General features: G+C 47.2%; 1 protein-coding gene across 6 annotated transcripts in view; it reads right to left on the reverse strand.

Annotated features, from left to right (window-relative positions):
* Positions 1 to 17,006, reverse strand: part of PDLIM1 (PDZ and LIM domain 1) — a 43,005-nt gene extending 25,999 nt beyond the window's left edge. For all 6 annotated transcript variants that reach the window (XR_008975031.1, XM_057430118.1, XM_057430115.1 and 3 more), the window contains exons 1-2: positions 16,843 to 17,006; positions 6,169 to 6,320 (exon numbers count right to left, since the gene is read on the reverse strand). Coding sequence is in view for 5 of the 6 variants with exons in the window: in XM_057430118.1 (XP_057286101.1) it covers positions 6,169 to 6,320; positions 16,843 to 16,938 (248 nt within the window). In the remaining variant the exon portion in view is untranslated. The remainder of the gene's footprint in view (positions 1 to 6,168; positions 6,321 to 16,842) is intronic.
* Positions 17,007 to 17,610: the final 604 nt, after the last annotated feature.

Genomic DNA, 17,610 nt, shown 5'->3' on the forward strand with positions numbered 1-17,610 from the left:
AAGCCAGGGAATGAGCTCTTTCATCCAGGCAGAAACCAAGACCAATGATTAGAAGGGAATTTCTCTGATTCTAGTTTGAATGGGGAGGTACTGGTAGGAAGGGAAGGAAAGAAACTGCATGCAAGTCAAGGCAGGAATCTGGAGAGGTATTCAGAAAAGACAACATTTTTCAAGAAGCTTGGCTTGAACATGGTGTAATATAAACATTACAAGAACCTAGATTTTGCTGTCAATGCTTTGGTGCAGAGCTGTGCCATAGCCTCAAGGGAAAATTCAGAGCTGGAAAACGAGGGCCTATTTCTGTGCACCAGGAACTGTGTAAGTTCCATGAAGAAAAAAATGTCAGATTTACATTCCCATTTCAAACACTGGGATGGACATGACTAAGATAGCAAAGTATAAGCACGTACAGATTGAAAACTTCCCTGTAAAACACGAAGTTTGCTAGCAGAAAAAATGAGGAAAGACCTAAAGAATTACTCTTTGAACCCTCCCCAGAGTTTTTAGACAGGCATTTTAATAACCTTTAGAAACTAGCTACGAGAGCTCTCAGGCTACCAGGAAGGTACCTTTTAATTAGCCTTTTAGCTGCAACAACTGCAAAGTACATGCCCTTGGACTTAAACATGAGCAGTCATTTTTAGCAGCCACCCATTAATGGAATTACTCTCTTTGGCAAACAGAACTGTACTCCAGTGGCATGCAGCCTATTGCCAATTCAAACAGCAATGCTAGTCACAACTTCCTAGAGACAAGAGGCCCCAAATTCACTCCTTCACACATGGCCCTCTGCTCCTTGCATTTCAGGTGCCTCTTCACACAACTACTAAAACCAAAAGGGCAACTCCAGCTACACAGAAGCAGCAACAGAAGTTTATCATAAGCAGTTTCGTTATAGAGCTATGACTGATAAAACACACACGAGTGCTCAAACTCACACTGTTCTTCCACTAGCCAGCTACAGAGTTAACTAACTACTTTTGCCTCACCTAAGAGGTTATAAACCACAATCAGTGGCAAGCTTCACTTGCCAAAATGACTTTGAGCTTGCCAATCCTTAGTAAAAGCTGCCACTATGCACCCAGGAGGGCTGGAAGCATCACACCAGCCATGGAGAGGTTGTGAGCTGCCACAGAGGGCCAGGCCATCTGCATGCCCTAATATAGCTGCAAGCAGAGCATCGGCTTTTCCCAGGGCCAGAGGAATTATTAGTAAGATGACAGAGCTGGAAAACTTTTCTTGGCAGGGAAGCAAAAAGCAAACCTAAATGAGTCAATGGATTCCACCAACTTCCTAGAACACAAATTCGAGTCTATTGTGGCTTTGTGCAACTAGTACCCAAAGCCAAAACCTGCAAACATGTGGAGCAAGCAAGAGTGCAACTGAACCTCCCAAATAAAACGCAGATGACATTGCACAGATGCTCTCTTCTTCTTCATAAGCATCTACACATCATCCTTTCTGACAGTGTACTGGTAGCAGATCTGACTTCCCCAATTCCAGCACTTTTCAAAAAACAAATACATAACTTCATTCCTTGGCATCGCTTTCAGGAAAGTAACAGACTGTTTTGCAAACAAAACCGGTGCATTAATATATTACACGCTGGCAGCAGAGCTGCAGAAAAGCAGCTTGAAAATTGAAGAATAGGATATTAGGAGCAGAACGAAAGATTACATGTTTGCAGCCCCTTTTCACAAATATTCTTCTCTTATTACCATCCCCCAACCTGCCTCCAAACATAGAGGTAAGGACAAACTCCCTGTAGGAACACGTCTTTTTTGTTGGGGAAGAAAACAAACAAACAAACAACCACCAAAAAAAACCCATCAACAAAAAACTCCAGACCACCCAGTGTACCTTAAAATTGCTCAGGGCTGCACAGTTTCACCACCCATTTGGTGACTAAAGCCACAGGCAAAAGGCCATTTCTTTTAGAAACAACTTTCGCCTGTGCTTCAATGAATATTTGTCTGCTTTTGTACATGTGCAGCTAAAGGTACATAGATGTGCATGCCAAATTCATCATGAACATTATCACTGACATTGGTAATGCCTGGATCTTTTAGTTATCAGGGGAATTTTGTTGTAGGAGAATTGTTCCTCCTGAACCTTCCCTTGCAACCTAGAAAGCCAATCGTATCCTGGGCTGCATTAAAAGGAGCGTGACCAGCAGGTCGAAGGAGGTGATCCTGCCCCTCTACTCTGCTCTTGTGAGACCTCACCTGGAGTATTGTGTGCAGTCCTGGTGTCCTCAACATAAAAAGGACATGGAACTGTTGGAACAAGTCCAGAGAAGGGCCACGAGGATGATCAGGGGACTGGAGCACCTCCCATATGAAGACAGGCTGAGGAAGTTGGGGCTGTTCAGCCTGGAGAAGAGAAGGCTGCGTGGAGAACTCATAGCAGCCTTCCAGTATCTGAAGGGGGCCTATAGGGATGCTGGAGAGGGACTCTAACATTAGAGACTGTAGTGACAGGACAAGGGGTAATGGGTTAAATTTTAAACAGGGGAAGTTTAGGTTGTATATAAGAAGGAAATTCTTTCCTGTTAGGGTGGTAAGGCACTGGAATAGGTTGCCCAGGGAGGTTGTGAATGCTCCATCCCTGTCAGTGTTCAAGACCAGGTTGGACGAGGCCTTGGGTGATATGATTTAGCATAAGGTGTCCCTGCCCACGGCAGGGGGGTTGGAACTAGATGATCTTAAGGTCCTTTCCAACCCTAACGATTCTATGATTCTATGATTCTTTGAGAGCTCTTTGTCAGAGCAAGTGTCCTTCCCAAAATAACATCAAGTTTCCATAGGAAGTTGACAGTTTTCTCCAGTCTGTTGGACAGGTCTTGCTGCTTACCGCCATTAAAGGAAAATCAGAGGTAAGCTTGGAAGGGGTGCAGACTATGGAGGGGTTCGCTTGACCTTAGCACGTTACACTGACATTTACATTTCCTAATTGGGAAAAGAGGGGGCAGGGGAAAAGGGGAGAAGAGCGGCTCTTCTCAAAGACACAAGATCCAAAACTTTGTTTTTTCCTATGAATGGGAGAAGCTCAAAAATTTGCCTGTGAAATTTCTCAGTTTATTTGCCAGGTGGTTTTGAGTTGACTGAAGCACACTGTGTGCTGTAGGTCAGTCCTTCTCCATGTACCATACAGAACCATGGTGCTGAGCTTGAATTTACACTGCTGAAGTCAATAATGGAACCTTTATCTTGCTTTCCTGGAGAACTACATTTTTAAAAGCACTCCCTAGCCTTAAACAAAAAGCAAAATGAATGAAAAAATACAGGCTCAGAAAAGAGCAGAGGGCTGCCAGACATGTTAAGTTCAGCAGGAATTTGGTGTATGTGCCAACACTGTTGAATACCAACTTTTGAGGCTGAAAACAGACCCTTCCAACTCTTCACACATCAAACAGTAAAGCACCTGGCAGTCCTTCTTAAAAAAGCATATTCAGGGAAAGCAATTTGTGGCTGGGTTTTAAGTTCTAGGCAATTAACAGATTTGCACCTTTGGGTGAAAAAGCAGACCAGGCATGTTTTCTCCAGCTAGTAATTTGATCCATTTTTAATGGTGACATGTGTTAAGACTAGATTTCCTGCCTACAATCTGATCTGAAATATTTTTGGACTGTTACCATCGTTAAGGAAAATACCGAGACAGGAAACATTGGAATGCTGTTGATATTCACAATCAAGTACACACTGCAAACAGCGTTTCCTTTACCAGAAGTGGTTAAGTCCTTTCAATTTTCTACATTTACACTTCTCTTAAATAATCATCAGTACAGCCAAACATGAAGACATCTTAACCGCTTGACTTCCCTGAAAAGAGAAAAGAGGGTTGCATATTTGCAGAACACATATAAACTTTGCTTTGGTCCACAGAAGGAGCACAAGACACAAGCATAGTGCAATACTTCCCTAAAACTTTCCCAACCTCCAGACACTTGTAGCTAAAGGCTTTCTACAGCAGAGATACTGCAGACCAGTGGCCTTTACCAGTACAGCTATTTGGTACAACTGGTTCAAAACCAAGCTACAACTGTAGAGCCTGGAGACCAGACCCGAGAGCTGGTGTTGCAGAAGTATTCAACTTTCATTTTTATACTCAGCCAAATACTTACAGAGCTACTTTGACTGAGAAAAAACTTCCAGCTCTGACCTGGCTGTATTGTCAACCTTCCTCACTAACTGTATGATCAAGCCTTACTGACAGAGTTTGCCCACCAAGGTTCAGGAAGACCAAGCCATGCCACTTTTTCAGGTGACACTTCTTTTCCAAAGTGCCTTCCACCCTTTCTGCCTCGGTAGCTCCCCTTCTTCACAGAGGAGGGCTGACCACTAACCCAGTCAGCTTTCCTCACCCATTTCATCTACCCTAAGCTGAACAGAAAGATGAAGCATGGGTTCCAACTGTTTTAAAATGCCTCCTCTATCACCCCTCTAGGCCTCTTCTCAAGATCTTCCATTTTAAGGTCTTGGCCCTAGACTGCAAAGTAAAGGTCTCCAGCCTCAGCGGCAAGGACAGAGACATAACAATTCTGACACTTGTGTCCAGCTGCATTTGGGACAACACAGTTACAGGGGGCCAGGAGACAGCTGGGTGCTAGGGATAAATTATTCTCAACAGAGCGCAACCAGGAAAGACCACATGATACACACTGTTGTCTTTTGGCATTAAAGAAGAGTTTCTCCTCCAGAAAGCCTCCTGCAGTATCATATTCCCCAATACAAACACATCTCTAGCAGCTATCAAGCTATCAATTACCCAAAGAGTAAGAAATTCTTCCCTAAGCAGAACTTTACTTCCAAGAAGGAGGATGACCAAAGACTTAAAGTCCCCCAGAATCATATAAAATGGATTTTATATAGAGCAATGAGTAGCAATATCAAACCCTGAAGTGGATAACTAGTCAGATCAATGCTTTCACATCCTTGTGGTTTTGACACTCCTTGTCTCTTTTGTCAGCAGGGCTCATCAAGCAGTACAGCAGAGGAGCGTCCAGCACACACTCATGCTATCTCATTGAAAGGGGGTCTTGAAAAAGGGTTGAGCTCTGCTAAATCAAAGTCCCAGCATTGTTTTACACAGCTGCACATCCAGCTAGAAATCTCCCTGGGCATCTTCCATACCCAAGGCCCATGAAACGTGCACAGGGTAGCTATAAAGTTAACGACTTTTTAATTAACATTAGCAAACACATTTTACAGACAATGATCTGTAAGAGTGAGGTTGCCCTCAGGCTGAAAGAGCCCTAGCCTCCCCTCCTCTCGCCCAGCCAGAGCCACATGGCACTGGTTTGCTAAGTCAAGCAGCCGGATATTACAGAGAGGAAAAGGAGCACTCTTTTGCAGGAAGATTACAGGCTGCCAAGTCAGAGGCCATTATGAGAAACTCGGGGGCTAACAGGCTGCTGCAGTGCTCGCCGCCCATTCACACTGCCAGCACTGTGCTCTCTTTTTCCCTCTGTGAATTCCCTCAATGAATTATCAGCCTTTTTTTGGCCAAGACCCATCTCTTCTTCCTGAACTGGGAAATGCCTGCTGAACTCCTGGCATTGTAATTGCTATGGTAAAAGACTTCTGTTTATCACAGAAAAGCCCTGAACAACTAAACTACTGTCATGCTTTTGTACTCCTTCTGAAAGCACTTCCCTTGCATCTGCCATGATGCTGATGGACGATTGCTCTGGGAGGAGGCAGCCACAGGAAAAACTCACTCCAGAGCAACTAGAAATGCCATGCTGCATCTACCATGTGACTTTGACAAGTGCTGGGACCCAAGGCTACAATTCAAACCAAGAGGAAGGATAAATCCCCAGCACCCTCAAAAACAAAACAGGTTCCAGTTGTTTATGAGTGGAGTTTTCACAAGACCCATCTTTGCTGTCAGGAGTAACAGAACAGGCTGCCAGACCCTGCCACAAATTATCAGGGAATTTCTCAGTGGGAAAACTGTTTTCATAAGGTCAAAGTGCAGCAAACGCAAGGTGCATTAGGATTAAAGGCTGAAATGGAGTTGCTATACAGTGCCTGACCAGAGAAAGCACTAAGAGGTCAAATTAAACAAACCAGCCAGAAGTCTTTTGTCAACCCAAAACATAGGTACTGCCCACCCCAAATCCCTCCCTCCCTCCCTCTCCCCACCCCGCCTCGCTTAGTGATGTACCTGCTGACCGTCAGAGTTAGTTCATCTGTGCAACCCTTGATTTTGTTCTGTGCCTCAAGGTGCGTCATGTTATCTGTGTTAACTCCATCAATAGCTATGATCTGGTCTCCTATACACAAGTTGGCTACTGCAGCTTTGCTACCTGGAGTCACCTAAGAGAAAATAAAAAGAGTGATTGGACTTTCAATGGAGAACTTTCCATAGAAACATTGAAAAAAGCCTCAGACAGTTGGAGCACTCAAGATTTCTCTCACTGGCACCTGGAAGCAAACAAGTGAAAATTCATGGAAGTAAATTCTCAGCAGAAACCTATCTGGGTCCCTCAGATACCCCTCAGTATTAGGGGCAGGATCCTGTTTCAGCACCCACAGTCTGTGGAGGGGACAGCAAGTAAATAACAAAAATTATATTTTCACTTAAGAAGGCAATTTTCTTTGTGCTAGACAGTGAGATTGTACAGAAAGCAACTGTTCTTTGCTGGACAGAGAAGCGCTCTCCTAAACAGAAGGTGCTGAGGACAGCCAAGAGGTTGGAGTCTTTAAGAATGGAAGTGACAAAAAAGAGTATCAGAGTCATTGCAATATAATCAATGCCTATCACAAACACCTCCACCTGCATCATGATCTCATTCGTTTCTGTCCTTGGGAGAAACATTTGGGGTCAAGATTTTGGATCGCTTCTTTAGTTGTAATGAACTGCTTTGGCCAAGAACAGCTGCAACAAACACACACTGACTTCAGTGAGATCGATCCCAAAGCAGTGCTTTATCTAATAAGTAGACTGGAAGGGAGAAAGGCATCAGTAACTTCATCTTTAAACCACAACCTGAAGATACTTTCTGAAAAAGAAGCATCACCCGCAGCCCGCCAGGCTGACCACAGCTTAGCTTGACACATTCTGTCATATTACATCTCCCTTTCCTCTGCATGTGTGGTGCTTGGCTTCCCACTTACACCACTGCACTGCTAAAGAGCTGCTGTGCTCTGCCTGAGAAATCACTGATGGGAAGGAGCTCAGTGTAACCCCAGAGATCCCAAGCAGAAGACACTAAGCAGGAACACCATCATTATGATACTCCTTATGAAAAAGAAGGTCCCAGCCGAACTTGGCATTTTCAAGCAAATCAACAAAATGGCGCATTCATTTTTTTCCTACTTTTTTTAAAGGTGTGTCCTCTTAACAACCAAGACCTCTTTGAGACTAAATTATTGCCTGGGCAGAGGGTGAAGAATGTCACATTTGTTTGTCATTTTGCAAACACTACATAAGATTTTATGCAGTTTTAATGATTTTATGGAAGACGCATAATGATTACTGTGGGCTCTCATCAATTATTTAATAGGCAGAGGAAATTAGAAGGGTGGGCTAATCTCAGACACAAATACAGATTAAAACATGCCCTGCAGCTGAGACATACCTCATTTATGAGTCTGTTGCAACTAGCATTCATTCTATGCATTCATGCTAGGTTTCAGCATGCTGGAAAGCAGCTGAGCAAACCCAGCAGAGCTGTCATACATAAGTAAACATTGTTCACAAGATTTAGAGATTCCTAATGTGGGATTGGATGGCAAATCATTGCCCCTAGGGAAACCTTCATGTCCTGGAGGTGACACACATTAGCTGCAATCACTGCTTTCCATGGGCCAAAACTGAGGCTGTTCAGCACATCGCCTCACAGCTGTAGTGGGAAATTTTCACTAACCAGAGGGAAGATCATAAACTGCTTTTCTTTATTTCACTTCTCCACTAAGATAGTATTTCATGGAAATGGGAAGGACATAGATGTGTATCACAGATGTCCAAGGTTAGCCAAGGTGCTCAATATTTACCTGAAGACCATCAGATAGGTCAATCAAATACCTGCTCACCACTTTTAATGCTTCAAAGCAGAATACAAAGTGACAGAGGAAGTGCTAATGAAATGACCAGACAAGCCACCAGATGGATACAGAAAATCTGCTTTTAATGTGAAGATCATCATCTTCCAAGCTGCAGCCTGCAGCTGACTGGTGACCTACTAAGACCACTGAGTGTAGCTTGCTGCTGCTCCACTGGATGCATTGCTTTGAGAACCCCTTCATGCAAACCTTGTGACAGGGACAGCTAGAAGCCATGAAGAAATCTTGAGCACTGGAAGTCACCCATATTCACACTGGATTTGGAAGCTGTCATTTTAGAAACCATGAGACAGATCCCTAAAGACATCTCCACACTAGAGGGAGCCTGCAGGAGACGCATTGTGGGTCACTTGGCCTTAATCAAGTCACTTGGTTTCTTGGTGCCTTTACTTCCTCTACTACCAAAGGAGGGAGAGCAGCACATTACTCACCCCTGTGAGGAGCACTGAGCTCAGCAGACTATTACTGCGATTCATTTTTGATCAAACAAGTCTGCCAAAGGGTGAAGAGTAAGTGTGGATTAACATCGCCGCTGAAACACTGCTGGAGGCTCGGCCATATAGCTTGCATTTAAAGATCAACAATCTACGCAATGTGGCAGGCTGCTAGAAGTGATCCTGTACCACAAGGAGCAGCTGAGCCAGAGCAGTCAGGGATACTAAATACTGAAGCCTCCTGAAGAAATTCCCAAGAGCAACGGGGATGAGCAAGTGGCATTCACAGTAATATCTCAAGCCACCGCTTATGGTGTCACATTCCTCTTCTGGGTCCACTTCAGAGGAATTTGAAATGTGAGTGCTCTTCTTCATCAGATAAAAGCCACTGGTAGCACAAGGGCAATTACATCCACTCAGGTACCATACAAACCTCTCCCCTGAGGGGAAGCTACAATGATGCACAGTAATGAAAAAGATAAGTGAATTTGCCAAAAGGAAACATGCTTTAAAATCCAGTTTCTTCAGTTCTGGAAATAACTTGCCCTAAAATGCAACCATCCACAAACTGCTCCCCTACAACATCCAGCTCGTACTGCCTGCCAGGATTACTCTGAGCAAACACGTCTGCACAAGGGCACGGTACTGCAGGGAACCCATCCCCCATCCTTTTCGGATGATTTATAGCTACTAATAACATTCCCTTCCCCCCTCGCAGTAAGGTCTGGGCTTATCTCAGTGCTGTCAACACTCTTTTGAGATCTGCTCACCTACCAGTTAGGCCAGGAAAGAAAAAAACATTTCTGTTACTAAGTGAAGAGCAGAGAGCTGCCACTGGGAAGACCTTTTCCTGCTTTTATTTTTGTCCCATCTCTCCCCGGCCATGGTGAGCAGCAAGGGCAGGCATACAGCCCGGGAGGGAAGGCAGAGGCGCTTAGACTACTGACAGCTACCAGCCAGCTTACACAACCCAACCAAAAGGACTCCAAAAATGAGCAAAAGCTTTCAGGCTCACAGGCATCCAGTGAATGTTGCACTGCCTGAAACAGCTTTGGTCCTGCTCCCCTCTCAGATGACTTAAAGCTTTGCACCAGCCCCTCTCCTTTGAGCAGACAGAGCTGCACTGCTGCATGGGAAGGCGAGGGGGGATGAAAGACACTGCGAGGAACAAAACCTGCAAACACAACTTTGTAAAAGTTAAATCTCATGCAAAGGTACAGTCTCTGGTCTCCTTCAAAAGAGCTCCCTGACTGGCTTCCCCCACTGGTCAAGCAGCATCTGGCAGAGGGGATATGGGCAGCATCACAGGGCCCCAGGAGCCCCCAGCTCTAGGGACACTACCTGTGAATAAAGCTCTGCACACCTTGTAACATCATGCCCAAGGACTTCCTTTGGAAAGGAGCCCTGTTCTACCTTGTATTTGGCTGCTTACCCAGCTCCCAGGCCCTCGTTATAAAACTTCTATCTGACCCAGAGCTAGCCGAACACAAATACGTTTTACATTCAATGCAATTACTTCCATACATGCTACCTAACAAGATTTGCAGTCCCTGGACAGGGATATACAGCGCTTTTTTTCTTACGGCAGGCAAGGATCTGAGGCAGCAGTAGATCTATTAAGGGAAGCTGCTGCCCACAGCAAATGAAAGGGAGAAAGGGTGGGAAGCATTTCTATGACAAGCAGCCTAACACAGCTCCATGTGAGTCAACACAGGTGGGTGGGTCTAAAATTCATTCAATTCTTTCTGGCATTCTCTCCCCATGGATTCAGGCACACTACTTGCTCACTTCATCAGCCCTTCAGTTTCGCACAGGCCCTACAGGCTCCAGCATCACCCATCACTCCACACCTAGACACACATAGCAAGAAGTCGTGAAGAGATAAGAATGAGAAAATTAACATCAGCCAAGACAAAGATCCTGAGAAACAGCACCTCTCTGAGCTTGCAAGGAAAACCCAGCTGCGTCTTCACAGGACAGAACAGACATGCAGCAACATACTTCTGAGGCCACCAGTGACAACTAGACAACTCTGACATGCAGCTTAATCCTCCCAACCCACACACACTGCTCTTTTACCATGAGTAATGTCCCCAGCACTGGAGTATTATGCTAAGCAGCCACAATTTCTCCCAGCAAAAGCATGCAGCTGGGTCAGCAGAGATCAGAGGCTATGAGAAAATTCAGGCAAGCACGTTCCCCACCCCTTCTCTTTAGGGGAGGGGGAATGACAAGCCGGTTCCTTACAACTGGTTCTGGGAGATTTTCCTCCCAAGCTGCTCCCATTCTCTGCACCATTACAGTCTGACACTGCCGTAGCCCACAGCTCAGTAGCTGCTCTGTACTGGCCCACACCACACCATCACAAGGAAAGAAGGGGAAAGCGGGTAAGCCCTTAGCCGGTGAAACCCCTGAGCATCAGCTCACACCAGCAGGGTCTAGGTTTCCACTACAACAAGCCCCTCTGTGATAGCCCAGCTTGCCCTCACCCTCCTGTCTGCCTTCATGCCCTGCCCATTTCTGACAGCCAGATGGGCATTATTAACACAGACAGTGGAAGGCATTAGGCACAGCACAGAGAGGGCTGACCTCAGGAAGGTGGTGTAAAAGGACATATGTGAGATTATTTGTTCAGACAGAGGCTCAAGTGGTGGTCAAGGAGTTGCAGAGCAGCCTCACAGCTTGTTCTGCAACATGCCCTACATTAAAAAGAAAAATAAATTAAATATAAGGATTTCTTACAAGACCTCACAAACATTACAGAGAGCTGCTCATCAGCTGAGCCTTCCTGATGGTTTATTTCATCCTCTAAACAAACGACATGTCCAGTAATCAGCAACCATCTAAGATACTGTGTCACTGTCCAGAACAACATCAATTGTTTATGTAGTTAAGGCCTCCTTTAATTTCCCTGTTTATACTACTGAGGGGAAAAAAAAAAAACCAACAAACCAAAAAAATCCATTTGCTGCTGCTATTTTGATGTTGCACCTTCAAATACGAAGCATTTTACAAGCCAAATACATCTCTTGATGGACAAAGTGAGTTTTGAGGGTGAAAGGTGCCAAGAAGCTTGCAACCATCTGTAACTTGACAACTAGGAATAAGCAGATAACAGAACAAAAAGGAATCTCTTTCTGCCAGTAAGTCCAACGTTTATCAACTTAAGTTCTGAGACTTAAAGCTCTGTCTGTCTATTCCAGAGCTAGCGAAAGTGGAGCTGTCAAAGTAGAGTTCTCTATGTTCTTTGGCAAACTCATCAGTATCAAGGTGGGTTTCCATTCCCAAAAGAACTTGGGTTGGACTCAAAGAAGAGGTACAGAGAAATGAGTACTCCAGAGTTTGACAATATCAAGTTGCTGCATAATCGTGGCAAATTGGTCTGAAAAGGTGAACTGCAGAAAGTCCACTTATGGCTCCTGTTGAGGCAAGGGTACTGATGCTGCATGTAACTCTGGTAGAAGGTGTTTTACTAATATCCTAATTCTTTTAAATGTTTTTCTAATGATAAAACTGCCCCCAGACTCATGAAACAGGGCTGGGAAAGGTCACGCCTGCCCTGTGTCCCGAAGTGCTCTGTCTTCACTGACAGAAAATTCTGCTACTTTCCCCTTGCTACAATTCAGGATGATTTCATCTCAGCCAAACCCCAGCAGCCAGGGAGATCAGCAAGTCCTTTCCTCTCCTCAGCAGCCATTTGTATCTTTGAAGCACAAGCTTGTCCAGCCTCAGCAACTCTCCAGGAAGCTGCCAGGGTTCATGCTGGCTCTGAAGTCTGTAGGGGCATTACTGCGATGTGAACCTCTGCTCTCCATACCCCACACACTCAGACAGACCAGGCAGGACTCCCTCCAGCATCAAAGGCACAAGGCATCATGCTGGGCTCTAAACATCAACCCAGGTTCTTCTGGAGGGCCAGAAGCTCTTGGCCGGTGACCTTAATGACCACTGTTTGACAGGCACTAATCAACTGTCTAGTTATGGAGCACCCTAAGTCCTATCACGTCCACCACGTCCCATGTTTCTTTTGCAGAGGGGGAGGCATTCCAGCACCCCTCTGGATGCAGAGGCCTCCCCGATCAGCCCCAGCACTCCCCACGTATCAAAACATGGCTGCAGGTTATTTTCCTTTCTTTCTGTGTGGGGAAGAGGCTGCAGCCCAGCTCCCAGAGCAGACACTTGTGCCACAGAGCTGATCCCTGGCAGGGTCCAGATGGAGCTCAGTCTCCACCCATCCACTGGCATGGTCACCACACTGAGCCCCCGCAAGAGATGCCCATTAGCAGGCTGTCCCGTACCACTAGAGCTTCCTTTCACTGGTAGCTCCAGGATGTCTTTGCTCAGCTGAGAGAGGGGTAAGGATGTCAGCCAGTACCAAAGTAAAACCTAATGTCTTTTCATACCATGAAATTCAGTCCTGTGCTTGATATCAGACCACCACATCCAGTGTTTTCACTAAATCAGATTTTAAGTTTACAAAGCTGGTTTGGAGGACCATGCTTAAAAATATCAAACACCAAAAAAAGTGCCCAATTATCTTCTGATTCTGTAATTGCTAGAAATCCTGAAATTTTAAAACACCATGAATAAATAAAGCATCAGACTAAGCAGGGATGAATTCACGTTACTGTGGTTGAACTCAGCAACAAGCATAATACTGAGATTTCATCTTTTGCCATTTGCAAAACTGGGCTGTCCTGAAACCACTTTGTCATTGGGAAAATGCTCAGTTTCAATGCAAAACGTTCAGTTCCACAGACTCTGACAGTCACCCCTCCTTAATGAAGCTGGGAGGTTTTTAAATGACAAAACATAGAGCAAAACTCCCCTATGCCTTTATTTTGGGTCAGATATCCAAGATCAACACATCACTACCACAAAACACAGAAATCATCTCAAGAACAAGGTTTATTGGACAGTTCCATGTATATATGCAACTGGAAAGAGAAATCTCCAATGTTTATCAAAATTAAAGGCAACCAAACAGGAAAAAGCTGATGTTACCTGAGGGATGGAGTGGGATGGGAGTCTATCAGCTGCAGTGCATTTTAGCCAGCTCCGCTTCATCAGCATCTCATCTCATGAAACACGTCATGTGAGAAGGGAGCTTGAGAAGCCAAAAGCCATTATTAAGGAGCTGAGGTACAATGGTGATGAGGGCCATAAATACCAAGACAAGCCCGACAACACAGCCAGAAGCCAAATCTGAGTTCATGGCAGGCAACACAGGCTGAATTCTGACATCTTCATTCAAAGAGAGCTGCAAAACACCCAGTTCAGGCCCATGACTGGATGGATGTCTCTCTCCTGGCATGCTACTGTGTGAGCACACACCTGGAACAGCAGGGTGACCCCACCAGTGCATCGCTGGGATGGGCAGCCCTGGATGAGGCATAGCCAGGCTCCACTGGCCTTGTGGGAGGGTACTTGTCCCCCACATAGCACACCTGAATTGCTTTGCTCCCAGCTGGCAGCAGCAGGATGATGCTGCTCCGCAGTGCAATCAAGGATACATGCCTGGCACAGGGCAGGCAGCCTAGCCCTATGTGTTGCTCCTAACAGCACTCCCCATGAGCACATCTGTACCACAGACCTACAAGCTACATGCTGCAGCAAACATACAACAGTGCTGGGAGGGACAGTCACATCCTCCCTGCTTTGTGGGCAATGCTCTCATCAACGACTACAGCTTTCCCACCCTCTCATTCCCCTCAGGTAGCCCCCCATCTCACAGCTTAGAGGGACTAAAGCCCTCATAACCCTTGGCAGATGCCAATCCTACAGGCAGAGCTTGCTGACAAAGCTTATCCATCATCGAATCACAGAATGGTTAGGGTTGGAAAGGACCTTAAGATCATCTAGTTCCAGCCTCCATGGGCAGGGATGCCTTACACTAGACCACATTTCCCAAGGCTCTGTCCAACCTGGCCTTTAACACTGCAAGGGATGGAGCATTTACCACTTCCCTGGGCAACCCATTCCAGTGCCTCATCACCCTAACAGGAAAGAACTTCCTCCTTATATCCAATCTAAACTTGCCCTGTTTAAGTTTTAACCCGTTACCCCTTGTCCTGTCACTACAGTCCCTAATGAAGAGTCCCTCTCCAGCATCCCTATAGGCCCCCTTCAGATACTGGAAGGTTGCTATGAGGTCTCCATGCAGCCTTCTCTTCTCCAGGCTGAACAGCCCCAACTTCCTCAGCCTGTCTTCATACAGGAGGTGCTCCAGTCCCCTGATCATCCTCGTGGCCCTTCTCTGGACTTGTTCCAACAGTTCCATGTCCTTTTTATGTTGAGGACACCAGAACTGCACACAATACTCCAGGTGAGGTCTCACAAGAGCAGAGTAGAGGGGCAGGATCACCTCCTTCGACCTGCTGGTCACACTCCTTTTGATGCAGCCCAGCATACGGTTGGCTTTCTGGGCTGCAAGCGCACACCTATGAGGAGAGGAGGGCTCCATGCCCGAAAAGCTCTTTGGTCAGAGCACAGGTATAAAATGCAATAAGGAAGAAGAAAAATTCAGTTATAGCCCCATAAAATCATCATACAAGGAGGATCAGACTCTAAAACAGACCAAAACTTTACCAGATCTTGGTACAGTTTTGGGGTTTTTTACATGGTGAAGGGGGACTCTCCGAGACCTTTGTTCCTGAGCCAAGGGCACAAACCCAGGAACCTTAGGAGGAAGGCACAGGAAAGATTAATGGCTTGAAGTCTTGGAGCGGAAATTAAACATGTCAGAGGGGCCACCAGAGAAAGCCATGATAAGAGCTGGCAATTGTCAGCATTTACATCATCCATTTTAGTCTCCAGGGGCACAATTTCTCATGAGGTGGTTATTTTTGCTGCTTTGCTGATCTGTGTCTCTTGGTATGCGCCCATAAGTGCTGACAAAGGTAACTGAACAGAAGAGGTAAGAGCAGTGAGGTAGGACTTCAGCCATACTTCTGCCTCAGAGCCTTTTGCTGGAGGGAAATGGCAACAATTACCATAACAATGAAGTAAATATCACTTCCCCTCCACTAAAGCTGCTTTCATGTAAAAAAAAAATACTTTAGAAGAATGAGGCATTATAACTGTGATTGAAAGAGGTTACACAGAAAATTAATAACTTCCCCCCTCTGTGAGTTTGACAGCACTCCCAGCTCTGCCCTTCCTGAAGCCAGCAGCCCTCCCCCTGGCACCTGGGGTCATTCAGGCAGCAGCACCCCACTGCATGAGACCAAGGGGCAGGAGATATTTAGAGCAATTCACGAGTTTCACCATCCTGAGCTTCTTGAAGTGCAGTTCACAGAGGTTCAAGTTCTTGTACGTCCTACTTCCCATGGCCCTTCCTCGCCTGAAGACCCCAAAGCCACGTAAAGGTGGTGGCAGAGCCAGAGCTCAGGGCTGCCAGCAGCTCATCGGATGCCTGTGGTTTGCAGAGGAATTGCTGGAAATCATGAAATCAGAGCAAGTCCTTCCCCCCGGGGGGAGCCGGGCCTGCAGCCAGCCCCAGCAAGACACGGAGCAGCCCACCCCATAGAAAGACACAGAGGGACAGGGAGTTTAGGGTGCACTGCCGGCACGCAGGAAGAGATGGACGTGTGTGCCTTTGGTTGTTGCAAGTGTGCAGTGAGCAGCTCAGGGCAGGGCCCAGCTCCCAGCTGGTAGCAGCCATGCAGGCGGCAGCACCTGCGCGGGGATGTCTGGGTGCAGGGGGTACGTGGACAGCAAAGCCAGGTGTTCTGAACCAATCCCTGACGTTACACGGGCGAACACTGGAGCCCAGGACGGCGCAGTAAGTTACACCACTAAAACTGTTTGCATGTGGAACTTTACTGTCATTTCATAACTAATTTTTCTTTAAGTGGGTAAGAAGTACTTAGAACAGAAACAGGCTGCAGCACTTAAGGTAGGTTAATACGGCTTCTATAAACAAAGGCTTTTCTTTTACCTATACATGGCAAGCCAAAGCAGGCAAGCACTAACACCACCTCAGTATGACTGCTTCCCACAGGATGGGCTGCAAAACCCAAATTACAGGCTGGCGGGAGCAGAGGGCATTCTCTCTGCCTGCGGTAAGGGGTTTGCTATGGACGAAAGATAAGAAGCAAAGGCTCTGGTCAAAGCCAGGTCAAAGGGCTGCGTGGGACACTATGGATTTCTCCATAAACACCAGATAAATAAAAGGGGGAAGAAAAAGAGAAGACCCCCCCCGTGCCCCGTGCCCCCAACCCTGCCCCTGTGCCACCAGCCAGCCCCAGCCTTCCCCGGAGCCGCCGCCGCGCCGACCCGGTCCCAGCGACTTCCCCGGCCCCCAGTACCGCCCGCCCCGGGCCGCCGCCGCGCCCTACCCGGGAGATGGCGAGGGGCTGCTCGAAGTCCCGGCCGCCCACCAGGCGGAAGCCCCAGGGCCCGGGGCCCGACAGCACGACGCGGTGTGTCCCCATGTGCGCGACTGCACCTCGCAGGACGCCCAGCAGCCCCGCCGCCTGCACCGGCACTGCCCGGCACGGCCCGCCCCCGGCCCGCCCCAGCTCCTCCCCGGGACTCCTGGGCTCCGCCGCCGCCAGGCTGGCTGGGCTGCCGCGGGGCACTGCGCCCCGGTTACCGCTGGCCCGCCGCGCTCCAAGGCGAAGCCCTCCCGAGAGAGGTTTGCGGGACCGAGCCGCGGTGGGAGGGCGAGAATTTCGGTCGTCGGGAGCTCGGAGCGTCTCACGCCCCGTCTCGCCCCATTCCACTCCATCCCCTCCCAGCTGAGAGCCGAGCAGGCCGCCGGTGCGCAACCGCATGCAAGACTGCCCCGGCGCGGCGCTTCTCACGCAAACGCGGACCGGCCTGCGGTAGCTTGGCGCGTTGTTAACTCTGAAACCCAATGAGGGCGATGGAAATCAGCAGCATTGTGTGCAGTTTCCCATATGGGAGCTGACGGGTAGGAGCGGAGCCTGGGAAGGGCTCAAGCCCATCAGTGCTTATCTCTACCCCCTTAGAGTGGTACCACCAACAAAGGAATTCCATTATATGAGTTTTCCAGCCAATCTCCTTAGCTGTGATTTGGGAAAAATATTTGTTCCATAGAATCATAGAATCGTTAGGGTTGGAAAGGACCTTAAGATCATCTA

This window comes from Pezoporus wallicus, unplaced genomic scaffold (assembly GCF_028554395.1).
Source record: "Pezoporus wallicus isolate ANWC-B61680 ecotype Strahan unplaced genomic scaffold, APGP_CSIRO_Pwel_v1 contig_5261, whole genome shotgun sequence".
NCBI lineage: Eukaryota > Metazoa > Chordata > Aves > Psittaciformes > Psittacidae > Pezoporus > Pezoporus wallicus.